We start from the raw sequence: 21807 nt of genomic DNA, 5'->3' as shown, positions 1-21807 counted from the left end.
CTCCAGGCTCTGAGCCATCAGCCCAGAGCCTGACACGGGGCTCGAACTCACGGACCGCGAGATCGTGACCTGGCTGAAGTCGGACGCTTAACCGACTGCGCCACCCAGGCGCCCCGCCTGATCTGGGATTTATAAAAATGATACTGCAAAGAATTCCACGGTTTTCTTGATGGCTAGGAACAGTAACATTTATTAGATCCTCACTGGGTCTAGGGCCCATATTCTTCTGGGCATGGCAGAGAGAAACAAACAGCAGTAAAGATGGCCCTTATTTATGAAGAACTTAAAACATGATCAAGGGCATAAAGGACAGAAAAATACCTGAACACAAAGGTGGAGGCTAATATAGTGCAAACCATGAGGTTAATGTGGAAGAGGACAGGGAAGTGTCAGAGCCAACTTGGGGGGGGGATGCCCCCAAGATTTCCAGAAGCAGTCACAATGATGTCTTCTCTTTACTTCCAATGCAATTCCCTTCTCTCCAAGAGCTAGTAGAAAGAGAAATTCTGAAGAAACAGAAATGCTCTTTGTTGGGAAAGTGACCAAAAGCAATGCTGTGCAAGCCTGTTGACTCCAGGTTAGTAGCACTCCTATTTGAGAGAGCACTCAAGTTTCTAGGGAAACAGATTTTCAGCATATGATTTTAGAAAACTAAGTGCAACCGATTTATTTGAAAGTTGGTGGTACTTCACAGAAAACCATTTCCTATGAAATTACTTGCTTTCCACTCTGACTAAACAGGCAGAGACTGATCTGGGACTAGAAGTGTTCAAGCTCTTAAATGTTACCCAAGTGCCTTGTTGCACAATGCCCAAAATAGAACACAAAATTGTGAAAGGTCACGTTCTTTTCTTCCTTGTAAAAATTGGCACCTTTTGGGTGACTCAGTCAGTTAAGTGTCCAACTTTGGCTCAGGTCACAATCTCATGGGTTTGTGGGTTTGAGCCCTGCATCGGGCTCTGTGCTGACAGCTCAGAGCCTGAAACTTGCTCCAATTCTGTGTCTCCCTCTCTCTCTGTCCTTTCCCTGCTCATGCTCTGTGTCTCAAAAATAAATGAACATAAAAAACTTTTTTAAAAAAGCACCTTTCCCCCCTAACATCCAAGTGCTCAACATGTCACTTTTTAAAAAAATTTTTAATGTTTATTCCTTTTTGAGAGAGAGAGAGAGAGAGAGAGAGAGAGAGAGAGAGAGAATGAGCGGGGGAGGGTCAGAGAGCGAGGGAGACACAGAATCTGAAGCAGGATCCAAGCTCAGAGCTGTTAGCACAGAGCCCGACATGGGGCTCGAACCCACGGACCAAGAGATTATGACCTGACCCAAAGTCGGACGCTTAACTGCCTGAGTCACCCAGGCGCCCCTCAACATGTCATTTTTTAACTGCCCTCCGTTTTTAAAAGCTTCCTCACTTACTGACACAGTTCTGAAGCTATTGCTGGTACTAGAATCTGAGATGGAAATTTTCCTGGAGGTGCACACAAGTCGTAACTGAAGAAATGACCCAAGTTGAGTGTCAAAGGGAGTGAACAAGCAGCTGCAGCCATGCCTTTGGCTCTGAGAGAATCCCTTCAATACACTTGGCTTTTCCGAGTGGATTGTCTGTGGGACCAACGGCACAAGGAGTTCAAGCCAACCATTAGCCTGGGAACCAAGCTGAGGACCCAGGTCTCATCAGTTAGGGTAAAGCTGGAGGCCTCAGGCCACACACAGTCACCTCTCAGTGCTTTTCCTCTGGCACCAAAGTGAAATGCTAATGCCAATCTGCCTCAAGAGATTCCTGGTGAGTGAGGCACAAATGATAAGGGGGAGGCGTCAGATATGGTATTCAGATGAGATGTGAAGGGTGGTTTCTCTTATCCCACTAGTGTGGGATAAGAAGAAATTTTACATGTCTGCCTTTAGGTCAGGAGGAAAGATAAGCAACACGATCAAACTTCCAGAAACAAATTAGCTTTCCCCTCTGGCAGGTGGATTTGAGCTACCTGGCCAGATGTCAAGGTTCTGAACTGAACGTAAATTCTGGACGACTGTTCCCCTGATATGGTGATGTTTCTCTCATGCAATGTCTTCTCCATCTTCCCTGGTGCCTGAAAACAATGAGCCCATAAGGAGTACCTTCCATGTACGTTCAAGCCTGTATTTCGACAACTCTCTGAAGTTTCCCAGAAAAGCCTGCCTTGACCAGAGGCAAGGAGATCATCTGCTTGTGACGGAGGCTCGGGGGCTCTTCACTTAATCATCTGTGTTTCTTCATCCGCATCAAAAAACTCCTCCTCTTCCTCACTCTCACTCCCTAAAGTGTTCTCCTTGTCTGAAGACTGAAATAGGAAAGGCAAATTATTATTTGCCATTCGACAGACAGATGCATTTTTATGACATCTATTTCCCCTAAGAATTGGCCCTAAAGTGTTCTAAGAAAGTAAATGAATCACGAGCCATCTTTATTTCTCTCAAAAAATCAACTGCTGGGGCGCCTGGGTGGCTCAGTCGGTTAAGCGTCCGACTTCAGCTCAGGTCGCGATCTCGCGGTCCGTGAGTTCGAGCCCCGCGTCGGGCTCTGGGCTGACAGCTCAGAGCCTGGAGCCTGCTTCCAATTCTGTGTCTCCCTCTCTCTCTGCCCCTCCCCTGTTCATGCTCTGTCTCTCTCTGTCTCAAAAATAAATAAACGTTAAAAAAAAAAAAAAAAAACTACCACCATACCTGTGGGGGATCCAAGGTCTGTAAAGATAACGCCTCCTCCCCCAGCCTCCGATATGAATACACCTGAAGGTCAGAAAATGTCTCTAGCAATGGGCTGTTAAGGGTTTCTGGCAATAATAAACTCAGGAGGCCCGAAGTCAGGCCGGTGGCTCCGAAGACAATGAAGGGTAAGGACCACTGCACATATTTCTGTGGGGGCAGAGAGTAGAACAAAAACCATACAAAAACTCAGTATTCGTTTCCCAGCACATGACATCAGTAGTCTTATGACCGAGGAGCTGCCACATTTACTACCCAACTCACGCCTCCCCACTAGAATGTACTGTCAGCCACTTGTTCCCCAACGAGAGAGACCCTGGAAAATCACCGAGTGGTTGCTCGGCCACACAGAAAGGAGAGCGAGAACATAAAAAGGCAGCAGAGGTATGGGGATCAGAAGGAGTGGGGTGGGTACTGCTTTTGCTCCAGGTGACTCTCTTATAACACGGGGATCTCCACATACTTTTCACTTAGGAGACTCCCCAGATACTCGCTCCCGATGAACTTTGACGTTCTCAACCTTGGAATCGGCCAAACAATCCCACGTATGCTCGCTCATTCATTCGGCACCGTAACCAGGAAGACAGGGGTTAAGGGTGTAAACACCCCGAAAAGAAAAAGAGAAGCCTGAAGAACCTAGCACACCCGTGTGGTTTGGAAACTACTTGAACCGAACACGGTAATTCAAGCATTGCTTCAGAGATCCAAAAGACATTCTCGGGAATATTTACATAGTTTCTTTAAACACAAACAGGTTCGGGGCACCCAGGTGGCTCAGTCGGTTAAGCTTCCGACTTTGGCTCAGGTCATGATCTCACGGTTTGTGAGTTTGAGCCCCGCGTCGGGCTCTGTGCTGGCAGCTCGGAGCCTGGAGCCTGCTTCGGATTCTGTGTCTCCCTCTCTCTCTACCCCTCCCTCACGTGTGCTCTGTCTCTGTCTCTCAAAAATGAATAAATGTTAAAAAAAATTTTTAGGCACACACAGGTTCAAAGATAACACAGAAAACTATCTTTGGGATGCTGCTCTGGGCCTTTCTGAGCTGATTAACATTCTTAAATTCCTGCACAAGAATGGTATTATCATCTTCTCATTTGGGCTTCCAAACTCTGTGGATGAGACCACTACTAGTTAGGATCTCCTCTCGGATTTAATAAGTTCCTGATTTTTCAGAAGTAAAGAGATGATGGAGATGATCGAGAAGAGGGCAGGGGGGAATGGAGGTGATGGGGAGCGGGGAGGGGAGAATCTCACCTCTGCCACCCACATGGAAACACACGTCCAACACTGTGGGTGTGTTGCTGAATCAAGGGAGACACAACACTTTGATCTCTTCTCAACTGAGCAGGGATCAGTAGAGACAGAGTGCTGGGTTTTCTAACGTTCTAGGAGGGCCATCCAAAGTCGGAGATCTTTAGAGACAAACACCTGATGTCAGACACATTTTGCAGAATGGAGCAAATCCGTATGAGAGGATGGTCTTGTAATGCAAAATTAAGCATGAAACACGGAAAGAGATACTCATGAGAAGGAAGTGGACTCAGAAAAAGAAAGAAGGGAAAGGCTTTTCCAAGACATCCTCCTGTACTAGTGAGACAGGGAAACTGAAGGGACCCTGGGAGAGAGAAAGCTGTTTCATGGCTTTGCTGCTTTACCTGTTTCTAGTCTTCCTAGGACCTGTACCCTCACCCCACTTTACACATGCCTTGTAATGTAAACAGCATATGTCCTTGTAAGGGACAAGGAGTTAATGATTTCTCTAGAACAGATAACATCTAAGGAAGGGGCAAGTGAGAATGACCAGAGGAAGCTATCGCACACGTATTCCAGACCCCTGGGGTAGACAGTTCATGGCCAAGATCCCCTGGCTCCAAGGTGTAACACCTGGCCCCTCATCCTTGATCCAACTGGTTCCTGGCTGCCTGAGAGGACACGTACCCCCAGAGCCCCGTCCTCAAGAAAAACCCTGACCCTGAACAATGACGAGACTCTCTCCTTTCCTTTCTGAGTCTCTCGGACACTCACTCTGTGTGTACCTGCTCTCTCTGTATCTTCAGTAAATGCTGCTTTCACCTCCTGCTGGCTCGTGTTGGACTTCTATCCTGCCTGAAGGCAAGGGCCCTCTGGGCTGGTCCTGCGGGAACCCCGCTGGGTCCGTGGACCTGGCCCGCCAGCATTGCTAAGAAGTGCTAAGAAAAGTTGCCCGAGTGACAAACAGCTATCCGCACACCCAATCTAGTCAGCCTTTGCCGAGTCCTGGCTGCCAAGGCCACAGGTCAGACCAAGCACAGACATGCGTAGGGCTCCACGGATTCTGTCACAGAACCTGAACATGTCAAGTTCAGGAAGGATCTTCAGAACTGCCGTTTAGTCTATCTTTTGACCATGAACTTTAGAAAATGCTAGAAACTCTTAATAGACACACTGCTAGGCATATTTCCTCTTCTAATTTTCTTTTTAAGAAATTTTTTCACGGTTATTTATTTTTGAGAGAGAGAGAGACAGAGTGCGAGTGGGGGAGGGGCGGGAAGCGAGGGAGACAGACTGTGAAGTGGGTTCCAGGCTCAGAGCTGTCAGCACAGAGCCTGACACAGGACTCGAACTCACGAACCGTGAGATCGTGACCTGAACCGAAGTCGGACACTTAGCCGACTGAGCCCTCCAGGCGCCCCTAGTCTTCTTATTCTAAGTGGTGTGCCATCGGGCAAGTTAATCTGCTTCTGCTGCATTTCTCATCTTTATTAGAGGGTAACGATAATGCTGCCTCACACGGTGGCTGTGAATAGTACTTGAGACGATGTGTGCTGAAGTGCTCAGCACAGAGCCCAGTCCACAGCCGAAACTTAAAAAATATTCACTAAGTGACTAACCTACAAATGGAGACGGGAAGGGGCAAGCTGGCATTAGCTAACCCTCCAGTAAATACAGAGAAGCAAACAGTCAGAGCCTCTGGTACGAGTCCATCTGCCCCGAGGGATCCGTCACCTAAAAGGGTCCTTAATCTAGAAGGTACAAGGTTCACACTTGGGTCAGGCTGATCGTAAGTGGCAACTGCTCCTTACCCCTTTCTACTCAAAAGCATAAGCATTTCCAAAGCAGAGGATCGAGAAAAACAAAACTAGGAGGTACAAACCAACCAGTGAGGGGACGAAGGGAGCGATAATCCCACCAACTCGGGAGAACATAGAACAGGTTCCAAGCCCAACATTCCTGAAAGGAATAAAAAAGGGGGGAAAGTCAGTAAGTTCTGGGTGGGGGGTAGAATTTAAAGATGCCATGGCTTAGTGGACCTATAATCATGAATCACACAGTGGAGGAGGCACAGGCTCCTGTAGAGCAGTGCTGCCTACCAGAACATTCCGAGATGCTGGAAATGTTCTATAATTGCGCTGTCCAGTATGGAAGCTGCTAGATGCCTGTGGCTATGAGCACTTGAAATGTGGCTAGTGAGAATGAGGAACTGGATTTTTTTTTAATGTTTATTTTTGAGAGAGAGAGAGACAGAGTGCGAGCAGGGATGGGGCAGAGAGAGAGGGAAACACAGAATCTGAAGCAGGCTCCAGGCTCTGAGCTGTCAGCACAGAGCTTGATGTGGGGCTCACACTCATGAGCCATGAGATCATGACCTGAGCTGAAGTCGGATGCTTAACTGACTGGGCCACCCAGGCACCCCGAGGAACTGGATTTTTAATTTATTTCACTTTAACTGATTTAAATTTAAATAGCCACATGAGGCTAGTAACTACCATACTGGACAGTGCGGTTACTATAGAGAATAGTACAGAAATGACCATGTGAATATTTCTTGCCAAATGTTCTCATGGGTTTTGTGTCAAATGTTCTCATGGCTATGAATTAATATAGCCATGGAGACCCAGGGCTTTATGATCTGAGAAGTTTGCCCATTTAGTTAAAGTCAACTAACTGGCGATTAAAGGGTCAGGCATATAAATAGGAATGAGGAACATTACGTTTGTGAGGAGTATGGACATGCAAACGGGGGTAGGGCATGGGAACGAGGGAACAGGCAAGGTGGCCATCCACCGCTCCCCCCACCCACCCATATCCGCTCTCCAGAGTGTCCCAGTTTGGACAAAATGATCATCCTAGTTTCATAGCCAGCAGGCAGGGAAAACAGGTCAGAGGAATAATTAGGAAATGACTAGTCAATCACATGCAGTCTGGGAAAAACTGGAGGAAAAGGGAGCTGATATTAATAGGCAGAAAGAACCAGGAAGTCTGATGGATGTGGGAAACACTTGGAACGCTCCTCAGAAGGACTGGGGAAGGGCTGACCTAGGGAATACCCGCTGGGTTCACAGAGGCAATTCTGAGAAGAATAAGCTGGGTCCCTGCCCTTCAAATTTGGGTTTAATTTTTTGTTTTCAGACTTCTTTTAGAAGGGGAAACTTCAGATCGAATGTGTTGTTTTTCATATAAGCATGTCCTACTTGTTAGAAACCACACTTAACAATCAATACGTAAACCTCCTGTTCTCTTATTACTATATGGAAACATCTTTTTTTAAGTTTATTTATTTTAAGAGAAAGAGAGAAGAACAGAGAGACAGAGAGAGAGAGGGTGCGAGCAAGGGAGGGGCAGAGAGAGAATCCCAAGCAGCTCTGCACTGTCAGCATGGAGCCCGACGTGGGGCTCAAACCCATGAACTGTGAGAGCATGACCGAGTGGGAATCAAGAGCCGGACGCTCAACCAACTGAGCCACCCAGGTGCCCCTGGAATTACCTTTTTACAGATGTGTATATTTTGTGTTAAAATGTAGGTTCTGAGAGAACACGGACCCAGTCCTCTTGTCCGTCTGTGCCTGACAGAGGCTGGGTGACTGAATCAATCAAGTCCACTGAAATAAAAATGGCAACCGAGCCCCATTTGGGTGATGGGATGTGCTTTGCGTAGAGTACTTCTCTCACAATTTATACAAGGGAGTTCGGCCCAAAACACAGCTCTGCCTTCCCCAGCCAAGCGGGCAAAGTGTGGTCTACACAGACAGCTTCTGGGCTTGCGGCTGCTCGCTGACTTGTTGCTGGCCCCCACTCACTGTGCTCCCGGTGGAATGAGAACCACACCTCTGTTGCTGTGAGCATCTACAGCGAAACATGCGGGATGTGTGGGGAATACCTGATGACTGTGGGGTACAGCTCAGACGTGTAGATGTAGACCACGTTAAAGGCAGCACTGATCGTCAGCTTCCCGAGCAGAGACAAGGAATGGCTGTTCACCACTGCAAACACACCCGTGTCTGAGGAGGACAAGGGTTAACACTTGTGAGGTCCTTCTGGGAGAAAAATTCCTTTAAATGACACAATTATGAACTAAGCCAGAGGCATTAATATGGATCTCAAACAGTGAGGAGGTGGTAAAACTGAATACACACTCAGAAGGTATAGTAAGCACACAACACACACACACACACACACACACACACACACACACACACACACACGAATCTTCTCAGCATCTTGACTGTGAAGTCGTCCATAATGGCGGTCATCATAGGCGATTGAACTTGCTTACTCCTCAATGGCAGAGCTCTTGGAATACTTCTTTACTAAAAGCAAGCTTCGTGGGGATCGTTAAGTCTCATCCACATTGGGGGCTACTCGCCTCTCCTTCCCAGCCTTGTTCAACAACCAGTGACGGGAAATGGTGGGTAGCATGACAAGCCTTGGCACACGTGGAGTAAGTCTGACAGATACGAGACAGACAGAGGCAAGGTCCAGAAAATCTCCTCTCTGCAGTTTGTATTTCCTGGTGTTCCATTGGACGAGAAGGAATAATCCCAATAAATTACAACCAGAAGGTATCAAATATTAATGTTCTTTAAAGAACGAGCCTCTAAATATGGAACTATTTTTAATCTTTCTTCTTTCCCAACTTCTTACTTGAATCACTAACCACTAATGACATTTCAGTTTCTTACTGCAATGTTTTTATATAAAATACAAAAATACATTTTATGGCAGTTCCTTTCCCTATCAAAAATACTATCAGGGCAGCTGGGTGGCTCAGTCGGTTAAGCCTGCAACTGTTGGTTTCGGCTCAGGTCATGATCTTGTGACTTTGTGGGTTCGAGCCCCGCACGGGGCTCTGTGCTGACAGTGCAGAGCCTGCTTTAGATTCTCTTTCCCCGTCTCTCACTGCCGGTCCCCAACTCGTGCTGTCTCTGTCTCTCTCAAAATAAATAAACTTAAAAAAATTACTGTCAGGGTGCCTGGGTGGCTCAGTCACTTAAGCATCCAACTTCGGCTCAGGTCATGATCTCACAGTTTGTGAGTTCAAGCCTCGTGTCAGGCTCTGTGCTGTCAGCCTGGAGCCTGCTTTGGATTCTGTGTCTCCCTCTCTTTCTGCCCCTCCCCCGCTGGTGCTCTCTCTCTCTCAAAAAAATACACACTAAAAAAATTTTGTTTAGATACTATCAATTATCTCATGCTGCTTTCCTTTATTAACATTATTCTCCCTGGGATCTTGCAATGTAATTATTCCCTTTCAAACATATTTAACCTCTCCATAACCCACTAGTCTCTGCTTTCAAAATAACAATTTCTCCTTCTAAGAAAAAAAAAATCTCATTGACTCTGCCGTGCTTTCCCCCTTTCCTAGCAAACATCTTCAATGAGCGAGCAACTCACTGTTGCCGCATATGCATCTGCCCTGTAGCTCACTGCGCTCTGACTTCTAATAACATCCTCTGCTGAAAGTCCTGCTCTTGAAGGTCAACAGTGAAGTCCTAATCACCAAAGTAATTGCCTCTCATTGCCCCTGACATTTCTGCCAAATGGAACACACCTGTCCCCTTCCTTGGGACAGCCTGCAGGACTCATTGAAACCACTCCACCCTTAAATAACTCAAAAGCAATATCCTTTCCTCCCTTTGACCTCCACTGTCCCTATGTCCTGATCCATTAAATGGCATGCTTCAGACACGCTTCTGCAGTTGCTTACTTTTCCATCTTGCCTGCCCCAAATATTTCGAGTTACTTCGGCCTGAGGCTGGTATCTGGTTGTATCTGTGCCCCTCACGGCAATACCGTCTTCCACAGTACAATACTCAGCAGTGCCCACTGCATATCTGGGGAACAACGAAGTAGAAGGACTACAATAGGAATTAATTTAGTGAGAAGAATCTGTGCTCAGGTTCTTTCAACTTCTAAGGAGGGGGTTATTTAAACATGCCATCCTAAAGTATGCTTCGCCTTCCCTGCTTGACTATGAAATAAATCCTCATCTACTTTAAAGATGGCATCCTGAACACAGTGGCCCAGGCATTGCCAAACCCGACCATCTGGGGCTTTCTCCTCTTCTGCCAGGCTATTTGGAAGAACACGCTAGCTCTCTTAAGGACTGAATATATTATTTTAGGCCATGAGGTGCTTCTGGAAAAAGAACTATGCCGTTCAGCATTTTCCCCGAGAAATACGTCTGCACTTGAGATCAACAATCTCATCGATTAAACCAATAATAAGGGCAATTCTTCAATTATTTTCCAGAAAACTTAGCATGTCAAGAAAAGGTATTCAGTGGCCTTGAAGCCAACACAAATGTGCACATTTGCTTTACTGCAAATGATCTCTGGGACTGTTTTCAATCCATACAGGATGGCGTCCTTCGGAACTGTATAGTGACACTCTAACATCTTTCACAACAGGTTAGGGGATTACCATCCTGAAAATTGAATTCTTTTTTTTTATTAAATTTTTTTTAATGTTTATTTATTTTTGAGACAGAGAGAGACAGAGCATGAACGGGGGAGGGGCAGAGAGAGGGAGACACAGAATCCGAAGCAGGCTCCAGGCTCCGAGCTGTCAGCCCAGAGCCCGACGCAGGGCTTGAACTCACAGACCGCAAGATCGTGACCTGAGCTGAAGTCGGACACTTAACTGACTGAGCCACCCAGGCGCCCCTGAAAATTGAATTCTAACGGCACACCATGGAAGACTTTTATCTACACACCCGCAGGATCCAAAGCTGGAAGAAGTCTTTTGCATGAAGCTCAGGACACTTCCAGCTGTAACCCATTTGTGGAGCCTGGCTCCAGCCGCATACCCACAGAGTGCTCACAGAAGCCCAACACACCTCAGCAGATGCTTGAAACTTCTCTTGTACATCCCTGCCAATGGAGTCTGCAGTCTCCACTTGAATCTGGGGAGAATTCACTTTCACCCAAGGAAGCACATGTCAATTTCAGACAGCTCTGTTTATTAGAAAATTCCTTACCTAATGAAGGGTTGGTATCTGAAATCTATAAAGAACTTATGAAACTCAACACCCAAAAACCAAATAATCCAGTGAAGAAATGGACAGAAGACCTGAACAGACACTTCTCCCAAGAAGACATCCAGATGGCTAACAGACATGAAGAGATGCTCAACGTCACTCACCATCAGGGAAATACAAATCAAAACCACAATGAGATACCACCTCACACCTGTCAGAATGGCTAACATGAACAACTCAGGCAACAACAGATGTTGGTGAGGATGCGGAGAAAGAGGATCTCTTTTGCACTGTTGGTGGGAATGCAAACTTGTGCAGCCACTCTGGAAAACAGTATGGAGGGTCCTCAAAAAATTAAAAATAGAACTACCCTATGATCCAACGATTGCACTACTAGGTATTTATCCAAAGAATACAAAAATGCTGATTCAAAGGGGCGCATGCACTCCAACGTTTATAGCAGTGCTATCAACAATAGTCAAATTATGGAAAGAGCCCAAATGTCCACTGACTGAAGAATGGATAGAGAAGATGTGGTTTATATATACAATGGAATACTACTTAGCGATGAAAAAGAATGGAATCTTGCCATTTACAACAATGTGGATAGAACTAGAGTGTATTATGCTAAGAAAAATAAGTCAGATAAAGACAGATATCACATGATTTCACTCATATGTGGAATTTGAGAAACTCAACAGAAGAACATAGGGGAAGGGAAGGAAAAATAAGATAAAAACAGAGAAGGAGGCAAACCTTAAGAGACCCTTAAATACAAATTTACCCAAGGGATACAAGAGTGCTGATGCACAGGGGCAATTGTACCCCAATTTTTATACAGCACTTTCAACAATAGCCAAGTTATGGAAAGAGCCTAAATGTCCATCAACTGATGAATGGATAAAGAAGATGTAGTTTATATATATAATGGAATACTACTTGGCAATGAGAAAGAATGAAATATGGCCTTTTGTAGCAATGTGGATGGAACTGGAGAGTGTGATGCTAAGTGAGATAAGTCATACAGAGAAAGACAGATACCATATGTTTTCACTCTTATGTGGATCCTGAGAAACTTAACAGAAGACCATGGGGGAGGGGAAGGGGAAAAAAACGTTAGAAAGGGAGGGAGGCAAACCATAAGAGACTCTTAAAAACTAAAAATAAACTGAGGGTTGATGGGGGGTGAGGGGGAGGGGAAAGTGGGTGATGGGCATTGAAGAGGACACCTGTTGGGATGAGCACTGGGTGTTGTATGGAAACCAATTTGACAATAAATTTCATATTTAAAAAAGAGAGAGAGACCCTTAAATACAGAGAACAAACTGAGGGCTGCTGGAGGGGAGGTGGGTGGGGGATGGGTTAAATGGGTGATGGGCATTGAAGAGGGCACTTTTGGGGATGAGCACTGGGTTTCCTACGTAAGAGATGAATCACTGAGTTCTCTTCCTGATGCTAAGACTATACTGTATGTTAACTAACTTGAATTTAAATTTAAAAAAAGAAAATTGTTTCTTATGTTTTTTTAAAAGTATATTTATTTGTTTTAAGAGAGAGAGAGAGAGGGAGGAGCAGAGAGAGAGAGAGGGAGAGAGAATCCCAAGCAGGCTCCAGGCTGTCAGCGCAGAGCCCGGCATGGGGCTCAAACTCACAAATTGTGAGATCATGACCTGAGTCGAAATCAAGAGTCAGATGCTTAACCGACTGAGCCACGCAGGCACCCCTCTTATCCTTTTTGAGGCTCCTTTTTGGGGAGCTTCTAGACTTTTGGTCATCCTGAATCAATATTTAGTAGTGCTTTTTAGCCACTGGGCTAAATCCTTTGATTCTTGACCTTGATCTGAAAATAAAATCAAATATTACTGCCTATTACCAGTGAATATCCAAAGTAACTGCTTTGAAAAAAGAGTGATTTAAAAAGGAAAATTAAACTCAATTATCTTTGGGGGAAAAAAAGGTAATTCTTAAAACACGTGTATCCTTCAAAGCACTGAATTCAAGACGTTGTAAGTTTTTTCCAATGATGCAGTTATACGACCATCATTTTTGAGACTAGCTGTCTGGAAGTTTTCTTAGAGTCCATATGAGGTCATCAGAACAAAAAGAATGTTTTACTCATATTTCACTGACCCCAAATAGTAAAAATTAAGCTTAATCGTCCACTTCATTCACTGGCTGAATACGGCAAATTTGGGATGGTTCGCATATATGTTAAAATTCTTTAAGACAGTGGTATGCCCTCTACTATGATACATAATTGCGGGCAAAAACCCACAATTCATTTGCTTCCCCTTTTTTAAAGAAAAATACCGTATATGCATAAAGATCTGTCACTACAGTTTTTTCTAAATTTCTAAGTTAGAGGGGCGCCTGGGTGGCGCAGTCGGTTAAGCGTCCGACTTCAGCCAGGTCACGATCTCGTGGTCCGTGAGTTCGAGCCCCGCGTCGGGCTCTGGGCTGATGGCTCAGAGCCTGGAGCCTGTTTCCGATTCTGTGTCTCCCTCTCTCTCTGCCCCTCCCCCGTTCATGCTCTGTCTCTCTCTGTCCCAAAAATAAATAAAAAACGTTGAAAAAAAAATAAATTTCTAAGTTAGAAATTTCTAAAATTTCACATGAATGAAATGAGTCAGTTTGAGGACTTCTGTGTCTGGCTTCTTCTGGTTACCGTTAATGCTTCTGACATTTATCCATGTTGTTGTATGTATCAGTAGGTCACAGTTCAATCCTTTTAATGTTTTGAGTAATATTTCACTGTATGGATATACCACAATTTGTCTATCCCTTCTTCAGCTGGTGGGTATTGGGCTCCTTCCAGTTTGGGGGCTATTATTAATAAACCTACTACGAACATTTGCATCAAAGTCTTTGTGCAAATCTGTGTTTCTGCTTCCCTTCAGAAAAGGTGAGTCATATAGCAAGTGTATATTTCCCTTTTAAATAAGCTGCTAATGTTTTTCAAAGTGTCGCTACCATTTTACATTTCTATCAGCAGTACATAAGAGTTCTGGTTCTCCTGTATCATGGTCAGTGTTTGATATGGTCAGCCTCTACGTTCTCTTATAGAAGTTGTATGGTTTTAGCCTTTGCATTTAAGTCTCTCGTCCATTTTGAGTTAATTACTGCATATGATGAGACATGCAAGTTGAAGTCAAATTTTTTGCACACGGATATCCAATTATTCCAGCACCAAGGGGTAAAAAGATTATCTTTTCCTCACTGAACTAACTTGTCATCGTTGCCAAAATCAATTAACCAGATGCATTTTTCTCTTTGTAACGTTACAATTGGATAAAACATTTTTAAAGGGTGATCAAAACCTCAGGCCCCTCAAAAAACAAAATAAAAGTCACCTGACCATATGCATGGGTTTATTTCATACTAAATTCTGTTCTATTATCTATATATCCATTCCTATCTGCCAATATCATACTGTCCTGATTCATGTAACTTTGTAGTAAGTTTTAAAATCAGGTAGGGTAAGTCTTCCAACTTTGTTTTTCTTGATAAAACTCAGTTTGGATATTCGAGATCCTTTACATCTCTATAAAAATTTTGGTATTAATTTGTCGACATCTGTCCACAAAAAGAAGTCTGCTGGAAACTTTATTGGGATTGACCGTGCTGAAGACAGTGTGATTTGGGAAGAACGGACATCTTAAACAACATCTTTGGACGTTTAGTAGTATGGTAATCTCTTCATTTATTTTTATTATTATTATTACCACCAATTCATTTATGTAGTCTCTGCTTTGATTTCTCTCATCAACATTTTATATTTTATAGTTTTCTACAGGTCTGAAACATATTTTGTAAAACTTATCCCTAAATACATCATATTTTTAATTTATTATAAATGGTATTGTTTTCTTTCTATTTTATTTTTTCTAAGTTTGTTTATTGAATTAAGTAATCTCTATGCCCAAAGTGGGACTCAAACTCATGACCCTGAGATCAAGAGTCGCATGCTCTACAAACTGAGCCAGCCAGGCACCCCTCTGTCATTTTAAATTGTTTGTTGCTAATATATAGAAATAAAAGGGTGTCACATGACTCTGAAACTCATTAATTTTAGTAGATTTTAATATTTCCTAGGATTTTCTATGGAGACGACCATGTACCCTTGTGAATAAAGACAGTTTTACTTCTTCCTTTCTAAGTTGGATCCCTTTAATTTCTCTTTATTGGCTTATTGTATTCATTAGTAATTTCAGTACAATGTTCCATAGAAGTGGTAAGAATGGACATCCTTGCCTTTGTCCTGATCTTAGGGAACAAGTACTTAGCTTTTCACCATTAAATGCGATGTTGGCTGTAGGTTTCCCCCAATGACCTTGATCAACTGCTTCCAGTTGGTTGATGGTTTTTGTAGTGAATGGATATTGAATTCTGACAAGTGCTTTTTCTACTTGTATTGAAATGATCATATGATTTTTTTTCTTTCAGCTTTTGAAGATGGTGAATAGCACTGATTAGATTTTGAATGTCAAAATAACCCTGCACTGAGAGCATAAACCCTGCTTGGTCACGATGTATTACCCTTTTTGAGCATTGCTGGATTCAATTTGCTAATATTTAGTTGAGGATTTTTGTCATCGATACTGACCTGCAGTTTTCTTGCAAGGTCTTTGGTTTCATATCAGGATAACTGCTGGCCTCAAAAATGAGGTTGGGGGAGTATTCCTCCCTTCTGTATTTTCTGGAAGAATATACAGGATTAGTATTATTTCTTCCTGGAATTCTGCCTGGAATTCTCTTACAGGAATGTTTTTACCTACAAATTAAATTTCTTTAATAGATAGAGGTCTATTCAGGTTATCTGCTTTTTTGAGTAGGATTTGGTAGTTTGCATCTTTGAAAGAATGGGTCCATTTTGCCTAAGCTGGATTTACTGGCATAAAAATGTGTACAATATTCCTTATAGATGCCAACAGGTTCTACGGGTTCCCCTCTTTCATTCTTGATATTGCTGATGTGTGTCTTCTCTCTTTGGCTGGAGGTTTACTGACTTTATATAGCTCAACAACCAGCTTTTGGTTTCATTGATTTTTCCCTAGTATTTCCCAGTTTTTATTTCATTGATATTTGTTCTTATTAGTTCCTTTCTTCTCTTTGCATTGTGCTTAATTTGTCATTAAAAAAATTTTTTTAATGTTTATTTTTGAGAGAGAGAGTGCGAGCGGGGGAGGGGCAGAGAGAGAGGGAGACACAGAATCCGAAGCAGGCTCCAGGCTCTGAGCTGTCAGCAGGGACCATGAGATCATGACCTGAGCTGAATTCGGACGCTCAACCGACTGAGCCACCCAGGTGCTCCTGTCATTACTTTTTTTTTTTATTATTTGCTTAAGAAAGAACCTTAGATCATTAATTTGAAAACTTTTCAACTAAATTTTTCTCTAAGCCCTGCTTTACTGCATCCCACAAACTTTGATACATTATAATTTTTGTTTAATTAAAAATATTTTCTAATTTCCTTTGCAATTTCCTTTCTTCTTTGACCCGTTTTTACAAGAATGTCTTTTAAAATCCAAATATCTGAGGATTTCCCTAATATCTTCTGGTTACTGATTTCTAGCTTAATTCCATTCTCGTCAAATAACTATTTTGGGGGAGCACCAGGGTGGCTCAGTCAGCTAAGTGTCTGACTGTTGATTTCAGCTCAGGTCATGATCTCATGGTTCATGAGTTCGAGCCCCACATCATGCTTTGTGCTGACAATGCAGAGCCTGCTTGGGATTCTCTCTCTCTCTCTCTCTCTCTCTCTCTCTCTCTGCCCCTCCCCAATTTGTGTTTCCTCTCTCAAAAATTTTTTAAAAATAACTATTTTGGGAAGATTTCAATCCTTTTCAATTTTTGAAACTTGTTTTACGGCCCAAATGTGACCCTTCTTGGTAAACGTTCCATGCGCTTTTCAGATGGAATGCATGTTCTGCTGTATTTGGGTACAGTGTTCGACAAATGGCAGTTAGGTCATGTTCAAGTCTCCATATCCTTCGGCATTTTCTGTCTGGTTTTTCTATCAGTGGTTGAGAGAGGGTGGTGAAATATCCAACTATGATTTTGGATTTGTCTATTTATTCTTTCAGTTCTATCCAATTTCGCTTCCTGTATTCTGAATCTGTTATTAGATGCATACACAATCAGGACTATTACATCTTCTTGATGAACACGCTTTCTCGTTACGTGTTTATAGCTTTCATCAAATGAGGAAAGTATCTGACTGCCATTTCTGCAAATAATGTTTTCTTTACTTCCTCCTTCTTCGACTCCAATTACAAATACACGTTAGGCTTTGTGTTGCCCTATAACTCGTTGATACCTTGTTAACTCTTCATTCAATTATTTTTTTCTGCTTCATTCTGCATGGTTTCTTTAGATATGTCTTTTTCACTGATCTTCTGTGGTTAATCTCATTCACTGGATTTGTTTTTCATATAACATATGCTTCATTTCTAGATGTCACACGATGTCTTTTTTTTTTTTTTAATCCTCTATTTCTCTGTTCATGATGATCATGCTTTCCTCTATCTTCTTAAATGTGTGGAACATCTTGATAATAGCTGTTTTCAAGTTCTTGTCTCCTCATTCTATCATCTGGGTCATTTCTGGTTTTGTTTCTATTGATATGTTTCCTGGTTATAGGTGGTATTATCCTGCCTGGTAGTTTTGGCTGGATGCCATACACTGTGGATATGACGGTGCTGGATTTTACTGTCTTCCTTGACTGCTCTTTGTTCTGGGATGCTGTTACTTTGTTTTTCTTCTTTGTTTTTTGGGGGAGGCTTTTTTTTTTTTTTTTTTTTTGTGGAGGGGATGCTGTTACTTTGAATCATTTGATCCTTCTAAGATTTTTAAAGCACTTTGAGGACATGCAGAGAAGGTCTTTAGCGTAGGGCTACTTTGACCCAGGAGGTCTCTACTCAATGCTGCACATCTGGCTGAAAAGAATACAAACTAGGCATGGCCTTGGATCCCAAGAATTATTCCAAATGCTGCTTCCTCGTGGTCCTCTCTCTGGCCTCAGTGGTTTCCTCAAACTCCTGCACAAATCAGGAAGCAGCCTAAGACTCAGAGGCCCCTTCTGCAGATCTCTGGAGCTCATCCTCTGTGTATCTTACTCCTCTTCAGTCATTTTTCTAGCGAATTCTAGAAATCGTGGCCTCCCCAGGTTTTAATACTGTCTTCTCAGTTCAGTGCTGGGCTCCCTGTCCCTGCATCATGACTTGGACACCCTGGGTTAGGTCAGTCTTGGGGAGCACTTTGTTTCCTTCCCCTCGGGGATCACTGTCTTTCCTGGACAGCCTGCTGTCCAGTGTCTGAAAATCAGAGTTTTTTATATTTGTCTGGTTTTATGGCTATTTAACACAGGAGGATAGCTGGTCTCCATTCCTATCATGGTCCAAAGTTGAAGTCCCCATAGTGTTTTGCCGTGTCGATTCTCACATGGCACCTTCTGACTTTACTGTTGTTGCTTCTCTCTAATCACTCATCTTTCTCACCAGACTGTAAGCTCTTAGGGCCTAGGGACTAGGTCTTGTTTATGAATTGTGTCCTGTACGTGGCCAGCACAAGAGAAGTCAAGTGAATAGAATGGGCAGATCAAGATAGATAAAAGAAATGAGATAGAGAGGTGCTCAGAGTGGAGCACCTTGAAATGTTTCAACTATGAAACTTGTTTATCTGGTCGTGTGCTGTGACTTCCTAGTATTCAGACTCTGGCAGGACCGTAAATGCCAGGAACCAACCTCCTTGCCAGTAAGAGCCCAGTGTCAGTCAGTCTGACAGTGCAGGTTCTTGAACCCTGGCCAATTCCCATCAGACCTATCGGCTGAAGAGTTAAGAACTGACTCTAATCAGGCAGCGTTAATCCTCTAAGACAAAAGTCTCACCATGTGCAATGAATACGTTGGCTGTAAAACTCCAAGATGGCAAATCAGCATTCCCCCAAAGGCACTGATTTTAGAATCAGAAAGATCTGAAATCTGAATCCTAGGTGTGCTGCTTACCTGCTGTGCAAACCTAGGTAAGTTGCTTGACCTATCTGAACTTTAGCTTCCTTATAAAATGGGGGTAATACCTAATATCTTCTCTAGATGAAGACAACCCAGTATACAGTTAACCCTTAATAAATGATAGTATTGTAGGTTTAATTAGGATCCTTTAAGCAAAGATAGAAGTCAGGTAAAATGCATTAGTAGCCACCTGGTAACACTACCCCCAGGGAGAACATTTACTTGGAGGCCACCCAACGTGCAAACATGCACTGGGCAGGACACTTTGCCTAATAATTATAAACCACAGGCCGAGGGATGCCAAACAATCTGTTTTCTAACTTACTGGCTGTTTCTTCTAGGGGTGTGCCTGTCCGTCTGTCTGTCTGTGCCTCAGACACAGAGAACCACAATCATACTCAGGTACTAAAAAACAGTTGGCAGGTACTGGGACACTTAAATTGGCTGGAAGAAGAGAAGGAATATATATGTGGCAGGAAAAATTGAGGGGAAAATGGGTACAAAAAGTTCTGACAAGATGCTAATAAAATTTTTCAAACTACTAGGTGTCTTTCTTAATATATATTTATCAGAACTTCTGGAACAGGCAGCTGAAGGCTGAGCACTTTGAAAACACTGAGATTTACAAGAGGGCCATCGAAATATTTTAAGAAGGAAACAGGAAAGGTTCAAAGAACGTTTCGAGAACAAATGTTTTCAGCTCAAAGAAGAGAAGGTTCAGGAATAGTTAAGAGGACTCCTGGCAAACACAGGAAGGATCATGCAAAAGAAGGGGGTGGCCACCTGTCCTCTCGCCCTAGTGATGAATAAAATGAAAAGAAATGGACTCAGTTGTGACAGAAGAGGCCCACTCTAATGGCTATTAAAAATAGAAACAATTTTCTAAGGGACAGTGTGAGATTTTTTTTTCCCCTGGAAATCTTCAAAAAATAGAGTAGACGTCCACTTTTCCAAGGATAACAGAGGTACCATGTTGGTGAGGCGCTTTCCTGGGGTCTGAAAGATTCCCTGTTATGCTGTTTCTTATTCACAGTCCACCAAGGGGCACAATCAACAAAGGGCTTGAACTTTTCCTCTCTCTCTCTTTTTTTTTTAAATTTGTTTAATGTTTATTTATTTATTTATTTTTGAGAGAGAGAGAGAGAGAGAGAGAGAGAGAGAGAGAGACGGGGGAGAGAGACAGCATGCAGCATGAGTGGGGAAGCGGCAGAGAGAGAGGGAGACACAGAATCTGAAGCAGGCTCCAGGCTCTGAGCTGTCAGCGGCACAGAGCCTGACACAGGGCTCAAACCCACTAACTGTGAGATCATGACCTGAGCCAAAGTTGGACGCTTAACCGGTTGACTGAGCCACCCAGGCGCCTGCCCCACTGAGCTTTTTCTCTCATAACGGCCCTGAAGTGAGGAGAGAGTGGGGTGGGTCTGGATGGAGACCACACACCTGCTTTCACTTAGGTTTCTGTAGAAAGGGCCCCGTGCAGAGTGTTGGGGTGGGGGTTCCCTGGAGTGCACAGATAGGCGAGAGGGGGAAGGACATAAACTGGCCTGGCTGGCAGAAGTGTGAGAGGTGACAGGTGTGCTTAGAGCAACAAGGAAATATTTTTCTCTCCAAGGTGACAGATAGAACAATGGACTTTTAGAGATAGAAAGCAACTGAATTTCCAAGGTGTCTATGAAAAACAAAAGCTGAATCTAAAGCCACAATATGATGGTTTGAAACCACTACTGTCTGTCCCAGACCAACAGAACCAGGCACTTAATTCTACGAGCCCACGGCAGGGCAGCAGCTGAGGACGGTCTCCCTTTCCCGGCACTAGCAAAGGTAACAGTTTCCTTAGACAATAAAAAACAAGCAAACTTACTCACTTCTCTAGTTTCTGCGATTCCATGAAAATCACTCTAAGGCTGGGTCAAATAACTGGGTCAAATCCACAGTCATGAACAAACTGCCCTCTGGATTCGAGGCACAGAACTTGAGGTGGCAACTGGCAGCATAGCAAGTGTCCTGGAGGGTTCCAGAACTAGAACACGAGGCTTTGGGGTCTGCAGTGGGGCACTGGTACAACTGAACCTCGAGGAGAAGCAATGGCCAAAGGTGCGTTTCATACGTGATTTGCTGTCAGGAAAGACGTTCTCCAGCTGCCTTTCTAGTAGCTGTCAAACTCCAGTAGCTGTGAAACCGCCTCACAATGATTCCCACCTGAAGTAAAAGCTCCAGGATGGGGCCCCATTAAGATCCCAAAGCCCCCCAAACAGGGCTTTTGCTATACCGTATGCCCCCAGCAGCACCGGGTTTGTTAAGGCCCGCTCCTCATTGTTGAAAATGACTGCCCATGGGGCGCCTGGGTGGCTCAGTCGGTTAAACCTCCAACTTCAGCTCAGGTCATGATCTCACGGTTCATGAGTTCGAGCCCCGCGTCGGGCTCTGGGCTGACAGCTCGGAGCCTGGAGCCTGCTTCTGCTTCTGTGTCTCCCTCTCTCTGCCCCTCCCCAGCTTGTGCTCTGTCTCTCAAAAATAAATAAAATGTTAAAAAAAATTTTTTTTAAAAAAAAGAAAAGAAAATCACTACCCAAATCAGTTTTTTGACGTTTTAGCTAGTAGGCCTCACATGTGTTAGTGCAAGAAAAAAAAAAAAAAAAAGGTTGAGAACCATCACTCTTATACACTTTCTATAAAGAGAAAGAAATCAGGATGCCAAAGGGACCCTTTTCTTGCAGCTATGTTTACACAGCCACAAATATATAAAAATGCCAAAGTTTCCTAAAGCTGTTTTGTTCACACTTTATATAAGAATGAGAAAATGTCAGGCATCACCAACCGTGAACACTA

General features: G+C 43.5%; 1 protein-coding gene across 3 annotated transcripts in view; it reads right to left on the bottom strand.

Annotated features, from left to right (window-relative positions):
- Nucleotides 1-1284: 1284 nt before the first annotated feature.
- SLC22A15 (solute carrier family 22 member 15) overlaps nucleotides 1285-21807 on the bottom strand; it is an 87092-nt gene continuing 66569 nt past the window's right edge. Inside the window, exons 9-12 of one of the 3 annotated variants that reach the window (XR_005788908.1) lie at nucleotides 7874-7994; nucleotides 5870-5946; nucleotides 2701-2889; nucleotides 1285-2318 (exon numbers count right to left, since the gene is read on the bottom strand). Coding sequence is in view for 2 of the 3 variants with exons in the window: in XM_040471409.1 (XP_040327343.1) it covers nucleotides 2229-2318; nucleotides 2701-2889; nucleotides 5874-5946; nucleotides 7874-7994 (473 nt within the window). In the remaining variant the exon portion in view is untranslated. Of the gene's footprint in view, nucleotides 2319-2700; nucleotides 2890-5869; nucleotides 5947-7873; nucleotides 7995-21807 lie in introns of those variants that run through there. The other 2 variants (XM_040471409.1, XM_040471410.1) reach the window with 2 other exon arrangements.

Source organism: Herpailurus yagouaroundi, unplaced genomic scaffold (genome assembly GCF_014898765.1).
Source record: "Herpailurus yagouaroundi ecotype Mexico unplaced genomic scaffold, PumYag 77, whole genome shotgun sequence".
NCBI lineage: Eukaryota > Metazoa > Chordata > Mammalia > Carnivora > Felidae > Herpailurus > Herpailurus yagouaroundi.
Note: the sequence above shows the minus strand (reverse complement) of the source record. Positions and strands in the feature narration are given on the sequence as shown.